General features: G+C 35.2%; 1 protein-coding gene across 7 annotated transcripts in view; it reads right to left on the bottom strand.

Annotated features, from left to right (window-relative positions):
- Nucleotides 1-1,606: 1,606 nt before the first annotated feature.
- The window catches only part of ATP8A1 (ATPase phospholipid transporting 8A1), a 214,387-nt gene continuing 196,552 nt past the window's right edge, over nucleotides 1,607-19,441 (bottom strand). For all 7 annotated transcript variants that reach the window (XM_033105824.1, XM_033105825.1, XM_033105822.1 and 4 more), the window contains 4 exons: nucleotides 15,733-15,821; nucleotides 14,935-15,027; nucleotides 7,593-7,684; nucleotides 1,607-6,399 (listed from right to left, as the gene is read on the bottom strand). In XM_033105824.1, the coding sequence (XP_032961715.1) occupies nucleotides 6,302-6,399; nucleotides 7,593-7,684; nucleotides 14,935-15,027; nucleotides 15,733-15,821 (372 nt within the window). In that variant the 3' untranslated portion in view covers nucleotides 1,607-6,301. The remainder of the gene's footprint in view (nucleotides 6,400-7,592; nucleotides 7,685-14,934; nucleotides 15,028-15,732; nucleotides 15,822-19,441) is intronic.

Here is a 19,441-nt window from a genome sequence, read left to right as displayed (position 1 = left end):
GATTTAGAAGAACACATTTAATATAGGAAATTTTCTTTAAAATGGTTATTCATTCCAAAGCCAACAGATTGTACTTATAATTGTTCAAATGGCTAGATTGTTCCCTCTTATTTTACCCACCTTTCTACTTTTTATTGATGTTATTATTAGCTCCACCCCACGATGGAGAATTTGACAGATTGATGTAAATCTAGGGGAAACTTTCTGTATAAAATGAGACAAAAAAGATTCCTGAAAATATATACAATCACAATTAGGAATTTGATACATTTCATTGGTTTGGGATCAGTTTACCTTTGTATACTAAAGGTATACAAAGTTCAGTTAGTATATGCTCAAGAAAAGTAAGAATTTTATGGGCATATTAAACTATTAAGGGAACAAACTGTTAACATATTTTTATATGTACATAGCTATTTTAAAATTGCAATTAAACATTAATTATTAATGATATTCTGAGAATTCTTATTTAAATTGCTAGTTACATAGTTTGTACGTGAAATAAAAACTGAATGGTAAAATGTTTCATGTTTTCCAACAATTTTTATTAGCCCACTAGTGAAAAATCCAGGTTAGGACGATCTTTCTTCATTAAAATGAGCGGTTCTGTGTTACTGAAATGGAAGCTTTAGGTTAGAGATGCCATAAGCGTACAAAAACAAACTTTAAATGGGGATGATGTATTGAATTTATGGGAATGTATTTCAAATTTGCTGTTTCCTTATGGTAGTATTAGAAGGCATCTTGAACTACAAGGTCACTTATAAACACGGTGCTTATTTGAAAGGGAATAAAGTTGAATGTGAAAATCATTTCATATAATTCACAAGTAACATTTCTGTACATTATTTTCCATGGTTTTGCTTGCGGACCCACACCCAATCGTCATGCCTGGGAAGATGTGGGAAAGGACACCCAGCCAGCTGAGCACATACTGCTTCCCTCTAACAAACCCAGAGGCTCCTCCGATTGCTTCCTCAGTGCCTCTCTGAACTAACTAATCCTCTTCTTGCACTGTACCCAATCGCAGTTTCAGTTGTTCCTCTTTTACCCAATGGTGCTAATTTTTGATGAAATTCTCGTCCTTGTTTCTGATGCTCCCTGTACTTTTGTCTCACATGGCAATTTTATTTTTTTCTGGTTACTTCTTTCAAACGTTATTGGCAAAACTTGGCCACTTTCTCAGGAACTTAAAAAAAATTGGGGGATTTAAAAAAAAAACCTAAGAAATTCATCGTACCTAAAAAGATGGAGCCATGAATTAGCTGTTGACTTGCAGGCTAATTTAAATACATAATGGGGACAATCCTGGAAGGCTTTTCTGACTGAAGAATAAAAATACAGTAATTTTATTAAAAGAATTCTTTTTTAATACTTATCAAAACTACCCTTTTTACTAGAGTTAACATACTCCACTTCATGATTCTTTTAGCTGGATAAAAGTGAAGGGGTCTTTTACATATCACTGGGGATGTAAAAAAGATATGTTAATAATGCTATTAAAAGGATAGACCGTCTCAGACTATATAGTTATGTGGATTTGAAGGTTTTATAAAGCAATATAGTTTCCAAAACTAGCAATTACAACTTCAACAATTTTCTTTATGTAATGGTAAAGTTTATTTCATTTTTAATAACAATTAGAGGACAAAATGTTTAAAATTTGCAGTTTAAAACATGCACATTCACGAAAGGCCAATGACACGTAACACTGCATAGAATTGAATATTACTCAACTTTAATAACTATTTATAAAACACAGTGCATTGAACATTGAGATAAACAAACCTGAGAAAACTACTATAATCACAGATTCAACACTCTCCACTCATGCAGCTTCACAATTTCTACCGGTTTCAGCAGGAATGGTTTTTCATGGAGCTGAAAATACTATTTTATCTTTAATGCAAACTGCAATTTTCCATAGTAGCTGCCTTCCAAGGCTGCCTTTTTTTTTTAACCTAATAAACTTGAAAATGTGAAAAATGAAGCTTGAAGTACTAAAACAAACAACAAACAGTATTTACTGAATTTATGGCTTCTGTTCTAGAATCATGAAACACAAAAATATTTATTGTTTTTTTAATATTCTACTCACATCTTTGCAAGAGCAGATTTACCTATGGAAAGTTGCTGGTAATTCAAAGTAAGCAACTATGAAATCTAGCTTTTTTTTTCTACTTAAGGAAGATTTATTTGCTGAGAAGTTTTGTGAGCTTTATTAAGAAAAGTTCTCAGAGGCAAGCTAAACAAAAGTTTCAATTAAATTTGTTCAAATTTGTAAAATAATTTACTTATTAAAAAAAGTTGTGCTGAGGACCAATTAATTTGTCCACTGAATATTAAATTCCAGGTAAGCCATGACAGAATTTTATAAGGCAGAAATAAACATTAAGATTTACAGCAATAGCCATGCATTGGCCTAGACCACTTTAAATATTAATTCATGCAAACCATAAATCTATCAAAAACACAGCTGCTCTCATACAGAAAATAAATCCAGATGGAAAATGGAAAACATTTATTTCCTTTCCTTCAAAATTTATCTTACATTCCATTTTAATAGCTGTTGAAGGTTAATTAAAATGCAGGAAAGTATAACTAAGTTTCACAAGTGACTCAGTTATTTTAATGTGAGAAAAATGAGACGATGGTCTCTTTAAGAGGCATTATACAAATATTCATCATTAAAAAGCATTAATTAGCTACTGAATGGCATGGTGTTACATTAAGCAATTGACAAAAAGAATTCATAGGCCTGGACCACAGGAAGTGAGCGGGGTGGGCATTTTCTTGATTTTGTAGATGATTAGGAGATTATAGATTTACTTGATATAAGTTTTAAAACCAGGAACTATCAAAGGGCAACTGCACAAAAATAAACACTAATGATTATTTAGCTTTGCAATAATGACATTTTTATAAATAATTAAAAACTACAAATATACAATCTATTACTTTTAGACTAGCATTCATTTTCTGAAAGAATGTTTTAAATGACGGATTATAAGTGATGTACAGTGCACACAATGCTCAACAAATTATCATGTGACTTTCATGTCAGATATTTAGAATGCTGAAATGCAAAATTAAAATATAAAATGTAATGATCAGAATATTGATTTCTTGAATGCATTCCCCCCCGCCCCCCGGAAATTAAGAGGAATCACTGATTCCATTTAATGACAATACAATTCATGTCAATGGATAATATTGTCGAGCTGACTACATGTTTACCTGACTTGATTTGAAAAAGTTTCCCATTAACTTTGCAACACTGCTGGAGCAGGCTCATATCAAACATAGAGTGGGGTGTGGGAGGGTGGGCGGCACGTATATTATTTTAAATTTACTACATTCCTGAGAAACAACATTTTCCTGCTGATAATTTCTACTATATAGCATCTTTCAGGGTGTGAGACACATATATACAGAGGGTGCCAAAAAAATGTATACACATGACTTGTATTCATCTTTTGTTATCAGTATATATTGAGCATTACAATTTTAATAGTTTTTTTCCTTTCTTAAAATGTGTACAATTTTTTTTGCACCCTCTGTGTGTGTGTATATATATCACATTGAGAAAGTTCATACTCAATATCAATGTGTACTATTTAATGTCAAAGAAGCAACTCCCAGCTTTTCAATGCGAAACGAATGAGGAGTTTCTGCTGTAAGTAGTATTTTCTGAATTGTAAACATTATAAAGCAATGATGTTAGCATTTGCCAGAGTCCCTATAAGGGACTTTTTAACTGAAGAGCATGTGTCCTTTATTTCAGAAAATATACATTAAAAGTCACTTGCACTGTTTATTTTAATCCTGGTAAAACTTAAATTTTTCCTCCTTAGGAAGGTTAAAAAAACAGAGGGTTTTCTCTAACACTCTAAAGTCACTGCAATTGCAGCATTGTGTTTTAAGTTTTACCAAGCAGGTCACTCACTCCCTGCTGCCCACCCCCCCCCCCCCACTCAAGAAGCAAAGAAACTGACTTAGTATTGATACTTCAAATATAGGGCCATGGGACAAAAAAGCATCAATAAGTCATATTTTAGATCATGATCCTATACATTATTAACCATGAGTATTCTATTCACATTGAAGAGCTCTACAGAAAAAAATCCATGTTTCAAGATCAAACTTTCAGTTTTCTTAAGTCAGAAAATTCAACTTTATTATATTCATTATATTTTGATATTAAAATTTTGAGAAGAAAGCCACTGGTGAGGGGACGGCAAATGGAAGCAGCTGTTCTCCGTAACTGCTATTAGGTTTTCTCTGGAGGAATGTATGTCATTCTTGTTTCTTGACTTTTGTGGTTTGACTTTAAGTATCACCACTGGGAGGCCCAGAAAAGCCGCTCTAAATACACATTCGGTGGACAGTTAAAGGCTGTGACTTCAGAATTTTGAAGGCGATTTTACACCTGTGGTCTTGCTAGATGCTTTGATTCACAATTCTCTTAATCTGAACCCCGAACGGGAAGGGCCTGGGAATTGAAGTGTGTCAACTCCGTGCTCCTTTCAGGTTAGAATTATGTACGTGTTATAGCCTCCCTTATTTGTAAAAAATGTGGGAGGCCTGCTTGGAACTAAATAGCTAAAAATGCAGAGAAGGAAAAGATAAATAGCCTAATTTTAAATCTAGACTGAGAAAAAGAGTGAAGCGAATGTGAATATATTAAACTCAAGGAGTGATTTGGAAAATCACTTCTCAGCTCTAGTTGACTTTTTTTTTTTTAAAGCGGAAGTTCTATCTATTTTGCTGGTAATTCCACTTAAAGGCAAACAGGCTTTTGAATAAAAGGCAAAAAGTTTGCTGCAGTCTCTGAAGTGTATGTGAAAACTAGAATTCCTTTTTATTTTTTTTCTAAATGAAAGCATTATTTTAAAAATAGTGCAGAAAACTGCTTGTGGTTTTTAAACAGCCCCCATGATTTACCGTTGGTGGCAAAAGAGGCATTTTCAGATGTCCTGAAAACGCTGAAAATAATTAAACTGAACATAATGTTTTAAAGCATGTTCAAACCTTATCAGGATGAAAAGTGTGTTGACTGTCAAGTTCTAGGCTTGAGTAAGATAGGTGTTTTTAAAATGGGGAAAATGTACTGCTTCTTTGTCCCAATTAGCAGCCTGTGAATAATTTTGGGAACTGCTTGACAAGTGAACTGTGAAGTAATTCTCAGTCTTAAGTACAGGGCAGTCAGCATAACACAGGGTGTGCTACATAAGACAGCAGGCATCTCTAGTGGGAACTAATCAGGAGAATGAAAACAGTACAAAAGCCCATGCACTTACCTGACATGGTATTTCAAACATCTCGACAGAAGCATTAGAAATCCCACATGAATATGTAAGCATATTTCTCATACGAGAGAAAACTTTAAGACAAAATGACACCACTCAATCTACAGCAGAAGCCAGAGTTTTAGAAAAATCTAGATGAAACCTCATTAGAAATGACTGAGATATAAACACAGTTTTAAAAATCAGTAGCGTAATGACAGAGTCACATTACCATGTGTGCCCTCTAACTTTAACAAATAAACAAGACAAACAAGAAAAAAGCATTTGTAAGGCCGAAGGTGCAACATCACAGATTTTAGTAGCAAATGCCTTGAAGTACTCATTTTTTTTGCAAATCACTCTTACATTTGGAAAGTCAAGCATGCAGATCTTACAGTAGAACTGGAGGTAAGCTTTCTCTTAAATTTCTGGGCAAATGACTACTGAATGAGAAATACATTTATTGAACTTCTTTGGCAAACATTTATCGAGACAATTTTTTGACACAAACACTTATTAATGTCTTGTTTAGAAATTTTGCTCAGTAAGGTGAGTCAGTTCCTTAAGAATGCTGGTTTTTTTTCTTCAGCATATTCTGAAATCTAAGTCTGGAAACCAAGAATCCCTTTAGCTTATTACCATTTTAGAGTTTTATAATGGTTGGTCACCTTGTTGTACATCCAATAAATTGATAGCTACAGCCCCAGAGTAACGGCTTAAGAATACTGACCTATTCTCAGTTTAAGAAACCAGTCTGGCAAGATACAAGATCATTTTCAATTTCTGTTTACAAAGACTTTGCAAATACTTAAAAAAATCGGAAAGAGATGGTGTTACAGTAGAGTTGCACAGTGCTTATGTCAATAATATACATGAGTCTGACCGTCAATCAACCAGATGAGCTCAGATCCACCTTTCCCCTCCTTGGACCAGGGTGGAATTGGTCAGCAGATTCCGGTGAAGACCTGGGAGCTCTCCTTAGAGACGCAGCAGAGCCTGGCAGGCCCTCCACATCACCATTCATCAGGTCTCTGCTTTGTGGTATCATATGCTCTAATCACTTCTGACTGTGAGACGATTCCATTTTCGTCTTGAGAGAAAGCATACCCGTCTGTGAGTCAAAGATAAAATAGAAATGATCATCATGAAGTCACTGGAAATCTGTCATTCTGAGTTCTGAGTGCCCATTTTCTAACTTGGACAACGAATGCATCCGTCCTACCTTCAAAAGCAGGAAGATACTAATTTTTAACGTCCAGAAAAGACACAGACTCAACTGCAAAATTAAGAGTGGGATGACTGGTTTAGATTTTAGGAGTTCTTCTCCCTAGATGAATGAGCAGGCACTCTCACCCCCAACCCCTCAATTCTCCATTTAACATCTCACGTCCAACCCATCTAATTTTGTCTTCCTGACTACCAGAGGGGTGGAGGAGTCTAGTCAAGCGGGAACATGTAGGTCCACATACGTCAGGCCATCGGATAAGCGGGAAGGAAAAATGAAAGTGAGCAGGAGATAAGCACATATCACTGTGAATGGTGGAAACGTGATCTTCTTCTCTCAGACAATATTCTGCCTGGCTCTGGGCATCTACAGATAAACTCACTCAAGTCCCACTGTGGCTGGAGACGGTGTGTGGACAAGAAATGACCCCCCAGGGGTCACATCTTTAGAAAAGGCCTCTTGAAGTACAAAGAGCAAAAGCATTGAACATGAATATATGTAAATAAAAATAAATTATATGTAGAAACAACATGAAACAAAAGATATATTACTAACAGAAATACATTTACTACGGGGCTTTATATATTACATTCCTTTTTTTTAGATTCTTGAAATGTTAAGAGGGCATGACACCTAGTAATTTCTTACAACTCTAAATGTTCATAAATATTTTTGAAGGGGAAATATATGTTTGATTGTGCTGTCTGAAAGCTGAAAAGGCTCTTGCAAAGTTTTTCAAGTAGAAAAGATAACAATACAGAAGGAGCTTTTAAGAGTTAGATTTACTTTAGTGGTTCTTTTTAAGATGTAAGGAAGCAAGGAGCATGTGGAAATATTTTTCTTTAAGTGAAAGCAGCAAGATTTTAAAGTGCTTTATCTCTTCTGCTAAAAGTGAGATGGTTGTGGTCAAAGGATTCTCTAAACATTTATTATTTACGTAACATGTTGCAAAATACTAAAACTTGTTTTAGGTGCTAATTTAAAATAGTGAAATATCCCTAAAGTCAAAATACTCCTCTCAGAATGCCATGAAGTAATGGCAGAATTAAAAATAAAAAAATAACAACGCAAATACTTACGGAGCAAGTTTTGTTGCAACGACTCAGACCGGTACAAATTTACGTGATTCTTCTTAAAGACGTTCTTGAGCAGTTGTGCCCTCTCTGTGAGGCTGCAGAGCAGGTGCAAATGTGTGAAACGAATTATCAGCTCGGCAAGACCCCAGTGTGCCCACAGGACCACCAGAGAGACTTAAACAAAAGATTGCTTGAGAAATCTGTAGCCTCGTGATTGCTTTTTTACCCCAATTTTCTCAGCTGATGAGATTCCAAGAGTTTAGATAGAAGACTATTTTGTCCCCAGCAACCTAGTCAAAAGATTCCTCCATGCCCTAGTGATATTTAAATCAAATAGAGATACAGAATCTGTATAATGCAATTAATAATAATAATTTTAAAAAATCTTCCAGTAGTTTATTAGTTTCTAAAAACTTGGTTGACTTACTACATGTATTCTAAACATGCCATTTTTAGAATGAAAAAATTAATCATTACTATATCTTTTTACACATATTTTGGTGCACAATATTTTTTTAGTTATGTGAAGAAATCCTAAAAATTACACAAGGAGGAAATTTCATAAACCTTTTAATTAGAAAAATTCCATTACCACTCTGATATGGTATGAAATGTGTTCCTTAATTTCATTTTAAAATAAATTATTTTCAGAAAATAATTATACTAGGTAGAATGACAAGAAAAAATATTTTTCAATAAATGTTTAGAATAATCTTTTCCTTAATTTGTTTCCTTAGAAACAAAACCATGTAATTAATTATGGAACTTTTAAAAGCACATTGCAAGAAATAATGCATCTGTTTTTTTCCACTGCATGTAGAACTTTGTCTTCTACAGTAGGAACCCAAATATTTGTCGAATACATGAATTTGAGTGAAAATTCTCAAATGTAGTTTGCAACATCATCAATCCTCCCAATCATGCCATTTCTCCATTGGTTGATTTATAAAACTTTGCTTTGATATCAAAGAACATAATAAGCATGAAGAGCTAATAAGTAATCTATATGTGTGGCAGCAAATGTTTATACAACTTTGTTTTAATCACTGAGTCTGACTCAGTTGAAAATTTTCCATCTTGTATTTTCCCCACTATAAAAGCTTTAGTTAAATCGCCGTAAGTTATGTTAGTTCAGTGTTTTGCCAATTATTTAGAGACCCTGAAATGGAACAATTTTTATCATATGCGAGAAATAAAAAGGATCCTTTGCAAAATGAACTTGTAATTACACAGACATGTAGGCTTTTGCTGAAGTAAAATATTTAGAAATGTTGACATTTGTACTAATCTTCCTCCCATATTTTTTAAAGTCTAGCGATGTTAACTGGTATTTATTAGACATACTTTATTGTCACTGTGAATTAGCTACATTAAGGCAAAAAAGCTAATTAATCTAAAGCTCCAGTGGTTTTGCAAATACTTGTAAAACTTGTTTTTGCCAGTGAAATAAACAGAGACGGGGAAGGAGAAAGGAACGTTTTCAGTCACTTTTCTACCCTACTCTTAAAATGATCTAACAATACAGACCCCAGGACCCTGAGGGACACTGAAATATGTCACTGCTTTGAGGAAGTCAGCAACTTTAGCAGCAAGTGGTCTGATTTTGTTAGCAGAGCTTTGCAGGATGGGGTGCGGGGAAGTCTCTGGTGTTTAAAACCGAAATGACTACAGAAGACTAGAGGATGGCAACGTACCATTATATAGCCGCTTCTTCCCAAAACACATTTTCCAGGTTTCAGGCTATCTTAAATGCTTCAGACTTTAATATCATGACATTAATGTGTTAGGGCAGACATGAGAATTCTGTCTTTTATATTATGGCAACTTAAATATATAAGATAAGGTACTTTTGTTTTGTAACGGTTCATATAAGGCTATGTTTTCACTCAGCTGTTACATCAAGTGAGCGTCTAGTGTTCAAAAAGAGCAGTAAGAAAGTCTTTCTTCTGAAAGGAGCACCTTCCTGTGGAAAGAGCATGGGCTTGGCAGGCTTACTTTGGTTGAATTCTGAGTTTGTTAGTGGTCCCTGGGCTACCTTAGGCAAAGCTTTCTCAGTCATCTTATGTATAATAGGAAAGTCCCTGACCCTCGGGCTGACGTGAGGACTCAGGTTGTTGTACAGCTTCCAGCACAATGGTTGGCACTTGGGAAGCACCCAACACACGTCAGTCCCTCTCACCCTCACCACTCCTCAGTGCCCAAAAAATTTATTATAAAAAATCGACTAGAACAGAGGTCATCACAAAACAAAAGTTACTTTGTGAGGATCATTTCTGATGCCTTGGTTTATATTCAACATTAGCTCAATACGAGATGTCTATTGTTACGCATGAGTTTAATGTATAATGCCCCCCACTACACTTCCTTAGGAAACTACGAGGTTGTTTACTTTGCCTTAGTTACCTATTACGTTGAAGTCCCTTCTAGAGAATGTAAATGCCATTTACAGGAGGGTGCTTAATAAATAGGGATGATGAGTTGTATTTTTCTTTTTCTCCTATTATTAATTTACTTTATTGTGGTGACATTGGTTAGTAAAATTATATAGATTTCAAGTGTACATTTCCATAATTCATCATCTATGTATCGCATTGTGTTTTTCTAGTCATATCATACATTTAGGGAATATTCATCATGTCAAAATTATGCAATTCTGTGCCCCTGATGTTTATGGGTACTGATATTACTATCAAATCATGTTACAAAATATACTGGTAACATATTAACTATTAGTAGATATGTTAAAAGTTCAATTTTTGTTGAATAGCTTAATATAGGGTGAGAAGAAAAAAAGTCTCCAAAATTCCTTCTCATTAAAACCATATCTTCTTCATACCACTTAGTCAGTAGTTTTACTCAATCTTGTATGGTCTTTCATTTACATACCAAGCTATGCAAATTCTGAATTTGTTTAATGGAATTACACAACTACCACTTAAATACTTTTACGTTATTTCCAAGCTCACAAAATTTTGCAACTCAGATATCGGGTGGAGGTGGGATGGAAAGATACCATGTTTTAAAATATTTCATCTAGAAATATTTTTAAAAAGTATAGATAAAAACCGCTTACTATCCTGGAACATGCTGTCATAGGTATTTTCAATGGTAAATTTGCATTTGCCTTCACATTGGGTTGCCAAGCTATCTTGGTTGACTCATTAAAATGGATCTCCGGAAAGTGAATAAACTTTCATTCATAAATGTTTTAGTGTGTTGCATGTGACAGCTGTCCTGTACTAAGAGGTGGTGGTGATGGTGGTGGTGAGACAAACATGAGCCTAACCTCTACTCTGGAGGAGAGACTATTCCATCGTTCTGTCATTTTCTTTACAAATGCTGGATAGAACCACTATCCCAGTAGTGACAACAGGCTGGGGGGAAACATTTGATATGTCCTCCCATCATAAACCCCTACCAAGAAATTTATGTAAAACTGATATAAAATCCAGTGTGAAAACTGATAAACCTAGTTTCTTTTCTATTAGTTCTGGGGCAATGTTCAAATTGCTTTTCAAGATAAACAATACAGAGAACGCTGGGAGAGACCACCATCACCATCCACATGACCAGATTATCTGACATCCACACTTCCTTACTCTCTTCTTTAAAGCTGAGGCTATGGGCCAAACAAAGGTGATGGGCAAATGAATGAGGACTGACCTGAAGATCCTGGGCTAAAATTCTGTTTAGTAATGGCTGATGATAATACGCTGGCTAATGATGGATATAAAAAATCACGAGTCTCATTATTATAGCAGCCTGTCTATAGGATACACTGCTTCATGTGCACACGAAAGATATCCAAAAGTGGATGTCATTGCCTGTCTCCAATGAACCCATTGTCCACAGCCCTTATTTTAAGCCTTTGGGTTTTTGAATTTACTTTTTCTAAAACAAAACAAAAATTTTAAGAACTGTAAGATGTTACACACAACTTACAGAAATAATACCCCCAACTGGGATCTGAGAGGCCCCCCCAAAATAAATATTTCTGCTACAAAATGTATAAATATTTACATTATAGGAAAAAACCCCCACTATTAATGTCCTTACATTTATAGAACAAATGGTTTAGATTTTTCCAGCAAATACCGTGTTTCCCCAAAAATAAGACCTAGCTGGACCACCAGCTCTAATGAGTCTTTTGGAGCAAAAATTAATATAAGTCCCCGTATTATATCACATTATATTATATTACATTATATAAGACCTGGTCTTATATTATATTAAAATAAGACCAGGTATATTACATTATATTATATTATATTACATTATATTATATAAGACCAGTCTTATATTATATTAAAATAAGACTGCATCTTATATTAATTTTTGCTCCAAAAGACGCATGAGAGCTGATGGTCTGGCTAGGTCTTATTTTCGGGGAAACACGGTATTTGCTATAAACTTATGGAAAAAAATTGATTTTTGAAGTTTTTTGGATTTTGGAATTGTTGATGCTTCAGCTCCCTAATGTTGGAGCATGTCCACAATAAAGTTACAGCAAAGAACAGGGTCTCACAGCTTATACACCATTTTCTTAATAAAAAATCATAAGCCATGGCTACATAGTGATCAGGGGTATGGTTTGGGCTTATTCTCCCAATATAACCTGTATAATTCTGTTTGCATGTATCCTATTCTTAGTGAACTACCCACAGGTCAACCATCGATTTTCCACCCACTACTCCATTATTCATTCATTCCTCAGTTCATTCTCTTGACCATTCATTCATCTATTCAACAAATATTTTTCAAGTGCTGCTATGTTCCTGGTGCTGTGCTCGGTGTTGGGTTGCAGTTAAGACTAAGACAGAGGCCTTTCCTTCAAGGAGCTCAATCTAGTAGGGGAAACAGAGTAAATAAATACATTATAATATAATGCAATCAATGTAAAAGCAGAAGAATGAACAAATTATGGAGATAGCAGAATAGGAATTAAATTTTATTGGTGAAAAGTTGAGGTAATTGCATCTGAACTGGGTTTTGAAAGCTAGGAATTGGACTGCCCAGTCTGTAAGAGTGTATCTGTTTCTAGACAAGGGAACAGCCTATGCAAAGACTATAAAATAATGCGGTGTTTGGAACTAAAGGAAGTCTAATATTGCTGGAATATATAGAAACCACAATTTATCCCTCCCTTTTTGAAAATGTAGATAAAATTAGGTAACTTTTTGAAATTTGACATGATCTCATTCTCCAAGATTCCTAAAACAATCCTGGCAGTAAAAAACCAATCTGTTAATTCCTTAACCGCCTTAGAATGCAGTTAGTTTAATATGAAGTCTTTCCCAGCTAGCTGCTATTTTTCTCCTTTCACAGATCCTTTTTCTTTCCTCTCCTCTAGCTATCGTCTGGTGGGAAGACACTATGTTCCTACTCACCATCAACATCCTTCTGATCACCGATGGGCAGCAACAGCAATATGGGGGTATGTGTGGTACCAGGGGTGTTTATCAGCTAACAGCTGACTCATTCTACAGTTCTTGAGAAAAGCTGAATACGAATTTTAGACAAATGAGCTATGCAGCAGTAGGAAATATATCTGATGCATTTTCTATGGAGAAGTTGGTGGGTTTTTAGGGTGGAATTCACTTTTTTCCTTTTAAGCTCTCTGACTTATTTCATTTAGTGAAAAGGCATACGTACATCACAGACTCATTGAATCTTTAGAACCAAGAGGTCATCATATTGAACCCTCAGCCTGATTTATGAATTGTCAAAGTCACCGATATATTATAAACTACGGCAACAAAATATCATGTGGAGGGGCTTAGTGTAGGTTTTATTAACATACAAATATGGGAAATTTAGTCTTGAGAGTAGTAACAATATAATCAATGGCCTTTCTCTAATAATTTTTAATAAATGGTTTTATTCACAATTTTGTGAACTAGAACTCTTATCACATCCCTTTTACAGCTAGAGTAAAAGAGAGAGAGAAAACATTTACTGAGGGACTATTTATGCCAGGCAATGGAAGAGCTGTAGATTTTTAGATGAAGGGACATAGATGGAGGAGAAGGTGAAGAGAGGAGAATACCTAGACCTTGAAAGTAGGTATCATCATTCCCATCGTATACGCAGGGATGCTGATTTGGAGAGGTCAAGGTCTCTGCCAAGTCAGTGAGTGGCAGGCTGTTTTTGTTGCTATAGCATGTTCTTGAATAGGCAGCACAAGGAGGCGGAATGGTTAGGAACAGGGGCTCAAGAATCAATCGACATGAGCTCAAGGCCCAGATCTGTCACTTCCGTCTGAGAACTTAGTCTCTCTAAGCCTTAGTTTCCTCATCTGGAAAAAAGTGGGATGAAGGATTTGTATGGGTTGTTATAGGGATTCAAGGAGATCGCAAACTTGAAGCAGTAAGTTCTGCGCCTGGCATGCAGTCAGTCCTCAACAAATGCCAGTGCTAATATTTTAAGAGGCACAGACTGGTGTGTGATGTGCCCCCGAGGCCTCAGGAAAGCAAGTGAGGGGTGGAAGCCAAGGTCTCACCTTGAGTTCCACATCTGGCACTTACTCCATGTGTCAAACAGACGAATAACAGTGAATCATGACAAAGGAGACAAACCAGAGCAAAACATTTCCTATGGTTTAGACAAAACTTTAGCTCATTTTAGTGTGATGAAAGAGAGAAAAATAGATATCTGGAATTATAGTCATAATTGTGTTTTATTATAGACTGCTTTCAAGTAATTTTCATTTCCTTTTTATCATGCTTTGTGAATTTGGTAAATCTGGTTAGCTTTCTAACCTTGCTTTTTTTTGAGGGGGTGGTGGTGAGGAAAGGACATGGAAGATATAACTCACTTCATATGTGATGTTATATATGCCTGCGTCAGTTCCTAATAATGTACTGAACCATAGATGCAATTGTAGGGCACTCTGCCCTATATCAAGCTCTGATTTCATCACATAACTATTTTATTATGGACTTTGTTTCAAACTAAAAGTCTCTTTTATCCCTTTCAGTTTAATAACACAATAATAGTTGTAATATCACTTATTTAATGTTCATTAAGCACCAGAAACCGAGCTCCCCGCTTTACTGACAGCATTTTATTCAATTCTTATAACTAGCCATGAGGTGAATGTTATCACCCCCATTTTATAGATGAGAAAACTGAGGCCCAGTAGCATTAAGCAACTTGGCTAAGGTCACTAAGCAACTTAGCTCAGTGAACGACAGAGTGGATTTGAATCCACATCTCTCTGATTGCAAAATCTGTCAATGACACTGCTAGCTCCTTGTTAATTGATAAAGTTTTACCACTTGTTTCCAAACACTAGTAAAGAAAATTTAAAGTTCACTTGGAAGAGAACATATTCAGTGTATTTTACCTTTTTCCCAGCACAACTGCTCCTGGGTCTTGAGATTTCGCCTCCAGTTCTTGAACTTCATCTACTAATGTTTTAAAAGCAGTCCTCTTGATGCTGCAGAAAAATATTTGCATGGAAATATTCGCGTGAAGACTTCAGACTTCACAAAACTGGTGTATTATCATGCAGCTAAGTACAACAGTAACCAGACTACAAGCAACAACTTTTCAATAGAATCGGAAAAGTTATAATAATTTTGAGCATTAATATAATTATAGAAATAACAGACTTAAAATAAATAGTTTATAATATTAAAATTCAGCTATTAAATAAGCATCATATAATTAACTTTAATGATATCACTTTTTGTGACAAGAGATAACATTTTAAAACCTCTAGACTTTGAGAAAAATTAGTAAAGTTTTAGTTTCTCCCATTCTATTATTTTATACATGTTTAGAATCAGGCATGCAAAAAACTTCATTTCACAATGATTATTCACTAATAATAGTGTGTTTGGAGATACCAGAATTTTTTCTTCTACCTTGAATGGGTTTTTAAGGCTGATTTCATCTAAAAATGAACTCTCTAATGTTAATTGAAACTACCTGCTTTATGTCTTATTTGGTCTTTTATACTAATTTAGTTATCTAGGTCCTCAATCACTCCTTTCTTCTTTATTTATTTATATAGAATTAATGAAGATTATTAATTTCTATTCTGCAAACTCTACATTCTCGAGTTGATGCTACAAGTAGAGAAATCTGAGGATTAACATACATCTATATTTTTACATAAATAACCAAGAATTACACTTACACCTTGTATGCCACATCAAGAAGTAAAGATGCCACAGGAATAAATAAGAGGCCGGTCCAAAAGACTCCAGAACTAAACAACATGGCTGCCTGAGTAAACCAACAGAAACAATGTTACTTTAAAAAACAAAAAATACATCATTCATGTTGTTTTTATATGATTTTAAGTAAAATAATTATGAGAACCTCCTTCTGCAAGAGGGTATATAATAACTCTAAATTTAAACTTGTAAAATATTTGAAATTAAAAGCCAAAAGAGTTAAAACATGTATTTACTACATCTGTTTTTTTCTTTTTTTCCTTCAAGTGGCTAATATAGCAAAGTTTTATCATTTGCCAAATCTTTTCATGTTTTTATGTGGGATTTTTATTATTGTGGTCAATACATGGAGCAACAAACTGACCTTCTTTTATAACTTAGAATATCTTTGACCTTTGTTTATAACTTAGAATATCAAAATCAATCTTTTTGAGCAAATTCAAATGATTCTGGATTAAATTCTCTTATAATACAACATGTAAAATAATTCCTAATTAGAAACTAAATTTACTATTTCTGGCAAATAAAAATTAATTTTCTTTTATAAAATATGACATTAAAAAGATCATCCAGATAAATCATGAGTATAGTATAACCAAATCAAGATAGCTATGAAAATAGTTTTATTTTCAGGTGAAATTATGTAGAATAATCTTAATTTCTGTTTAAAGATTTACATAATTTATATTGGTGCATCCTGTTATTGCTAAAGTCAAATATCTAGAATGTAAAACCCAAATAAAAGTCTATCGAAAATAACTTAAATTCTTTTGTATCAAATTCCAAATTGCTATATCATAGCCTTTTGGGTTGCAAAGATAATGATTCTATTATTTAAAAATTAATAAATTCGATTAGTCTTTTGCAATTATAATAAAAATTTCTTTGTAATGTAATTGATTACAGAGCTTAAAAGGAATATGTCATACAATAAAATAAAAAGAAATATTTTGTTCTACTTCAAGTCTATTTGTTTATCAAGAGTAAATTTTCAATAAAAGTATTGTTATATGCCTATTAAAAAGTAGCCAACTAACGCAAGCATATTAACACTCTATGAAAAAAATCACACAGAATTTTATTTTAACTGGGTATGTATGGTTTAGTAGTTAAAAATGATCTACAGTTTAATTCCTATAGACAGTTTCACAATTACTCACAAACAGTCCTAATCAATCAATCCTTATCAAATAGAAAGATTACTACTTTTAAATTATGCTTCAAATTACCTATTCATTTTGACTCTCAATCGAAGACCAAGAACAGCTGTTCAAAATTTTTTCTACATGCACACGGGCTTATCATTAGACGGTTGGTTCAAGAATGACAAGGTTTTTCCCTTTATGGATCAAACAGCTCTGAACACAGTCAAACTCACAACATGCGATCACAAAAAATTTCAGCAAAGAAATGTTGCCACGTGGATTCCATGAAATAGCACCCATATTGTAGACACCAACAGCACGAAAAATATTCACATAAAAGTCACTTTATTTTGTAAGCAAAACATGATCTTCGCCATGTTTGCTGTCATCCTCAATAGTGAAAACCAACAATAACTATGTAATAGGAAATGTCAATCAAGTCAGTGGGTTTTGTTTAGAGGGAAGGAAGCTTTTTAGTAAGGTAACAACTGTAGAAACCACATTTCTTTTACCTGCAGGGGGGAAAAGTTAAGATTCAAGATTCTAAGTCATGTAGTTGAAAATACCTTGTTTACTTGGCTTAATTTTCATCGATTTTAAGTTCAGGGCAAGAGAAGAAAGACTTATTCTTGCCTTTGCCACCTTGTATTAAATGTCCGCTGGTGGAAAAGGCCAAAGTGGTAGTGGAGACTCGAGGCTGCTAATTCTGACCATTGTGATGTTAACTATGAATGGGGGGCAACTGGCGCCCACTATTCAATCCACCAGCCTTTGGCTTTACAAATGAACAACATGAATTGAGAGGAAAAAAGTTTTTCTGCGTCATATCTGAAAGGCTGTCAGATTTCTTTTTTTTCTTTTGCGGAGTTAATCCAAACCTAAAAGATTTAAAGCCGACATTCGCATTAAAGACAGAGAGTCTCTTTGTATTTTTTGGATGAAGAGGGGGGAAAAAAAATAAAATCCCACAGAGGTATTTCCTTCCTTTCTGTGCAAGAAAGCTTCCCCCTCCCTCTGTAGAAACCATTTTTGTCTCTAACTTTTCACATCTCTCCACTTGCAGGCAGGTCAGCTGGGGAAAGGCGCCCGATCCCGCAGACAATGAGGGGGGAACAGGGGCAGCCTGTTCAGGGCTGGGCTTGAGCTCCCTCCAAGAGCAGTTTGCAAATTGCTCCTAATGTGGGAGATTGGTGGGCCCTGCCAAGTGGCCCCCACCACCCCTCCTGGAGGCCCTGTGAGACCAAATGGAATCTGCCACAAAAGTGGCTCCCAGGGGACTTGAGAAAGGATCAGCCGAGGGAGCTGCAAAGCCAGTACACTGGAGGGCCCAGGCCCTGAGAGCGAACAAACGACCACTTGTCTCTGCAGAGCAATGGTGGCTTAACATGGGACCACGCGGGCTTCAAAAATGAAGCAACGCTGCCTGAAAACGCAAGATGTGGCAGAGAGATGAGGAATTGTTCTGAAGTTTCCCTGTGAACTTGCAGAGAAAGAATCTTTGAGAAAAGAGGAGCTCATATGCATTTAGCGAAGCGCAGGGGCTTACCTTCTGACCCACCACGAGGTGATCCCTCAGCACCTACGTTTCCACACCAGAGAGGACCACTTATTTCTTCACCTTTAGGGTCCCCCAGTTCAGTCTTGTAGAAGGACTTTCAGTGTGCTCCCTGCCTACGAACCTTCAGCGCTGTGGTCCTTAATTCTACCCCTCCTTTTATACTACAAATGTCAGAATGTCTCACTATGACTCACTCTTAGATCAGGGACAGACGCTGATTCTCCTGTGGGGAATCCTCACTGTAGCCGTGGCCCCCAACTGGAGCAGGACTGTGATAAACAGCCCTGAAAGAAATCCTGGTTCTGCCCTTCCCAGCTCCCCGACTTGGGGAAGTAACTTCTCAGTCGCCGCTTGCTCAGCTGTAAAGTGGATTGTAAGAATTAAACCTAAAGATGTAAAGCAGCTGATTGTATTAGTAAGACGGATTAATAACAAACTTTCCTTTCTTCAGCTTAATTTTCAAATTTCTTTAAACACACTAGTCTTTTGTTTTTCCTAGTGATTTCTCCCATGAGCTTCAAGGAGGGAAATTTTTACCACAATATCAAATTAAGTGTAAGTCAGTTTATAAATGTCATGTTTTCATCACCACTGACACCACAAAATATGCTTGTCTTAAGATTGAAACTGGCCAAAAGAACTGACCACTAATAAATTCCCATTCACTTTAATTTGCTAATTTAGGAAATGGAGATAATTTTCTTTTTCATAAAAATTATTGAAGACTACATAGGGATAATACGTTAATTTGGGAAGGGAAAATTATTCAGAAAACAGTTCTGCAAAACTTGGTTTTTTGAAGGGGTAGAGGGCAGAAAAATAATATCAATTCCAGAGGGGTTAAGAATTAATGTGAAAACACAACAAAACCAAGAAGTGATTATTACGTATTTAGATAAAGTTTTACATAAGGACTTTCTTAGCTTAAAAACAGTGAAAAAAACTACAAAAAAAAATGCCTCAGAG

This window comes from Rhinolophus ferrumequinum, chromosome 5 (genome assembly GCF_004115265.2).
Source record: "Rhinolophus ferrumequinum isolate MPI-CBG mRhiFer1 chromosome 5, mRhiFer1_v1.p, whole genome shotgun sequence".
Classification (NCBI taxonomy): domain Eukaryota; kingdom Metazoa; phylum Chordata; class Mammalia; order Chiroptera; family Rhinolophidae; genus Rhinolophus; species Rhinolophus ferrumequinum.
This window is presented reverse-complemented; position numbering and strand designations above follow the sequence as displayed.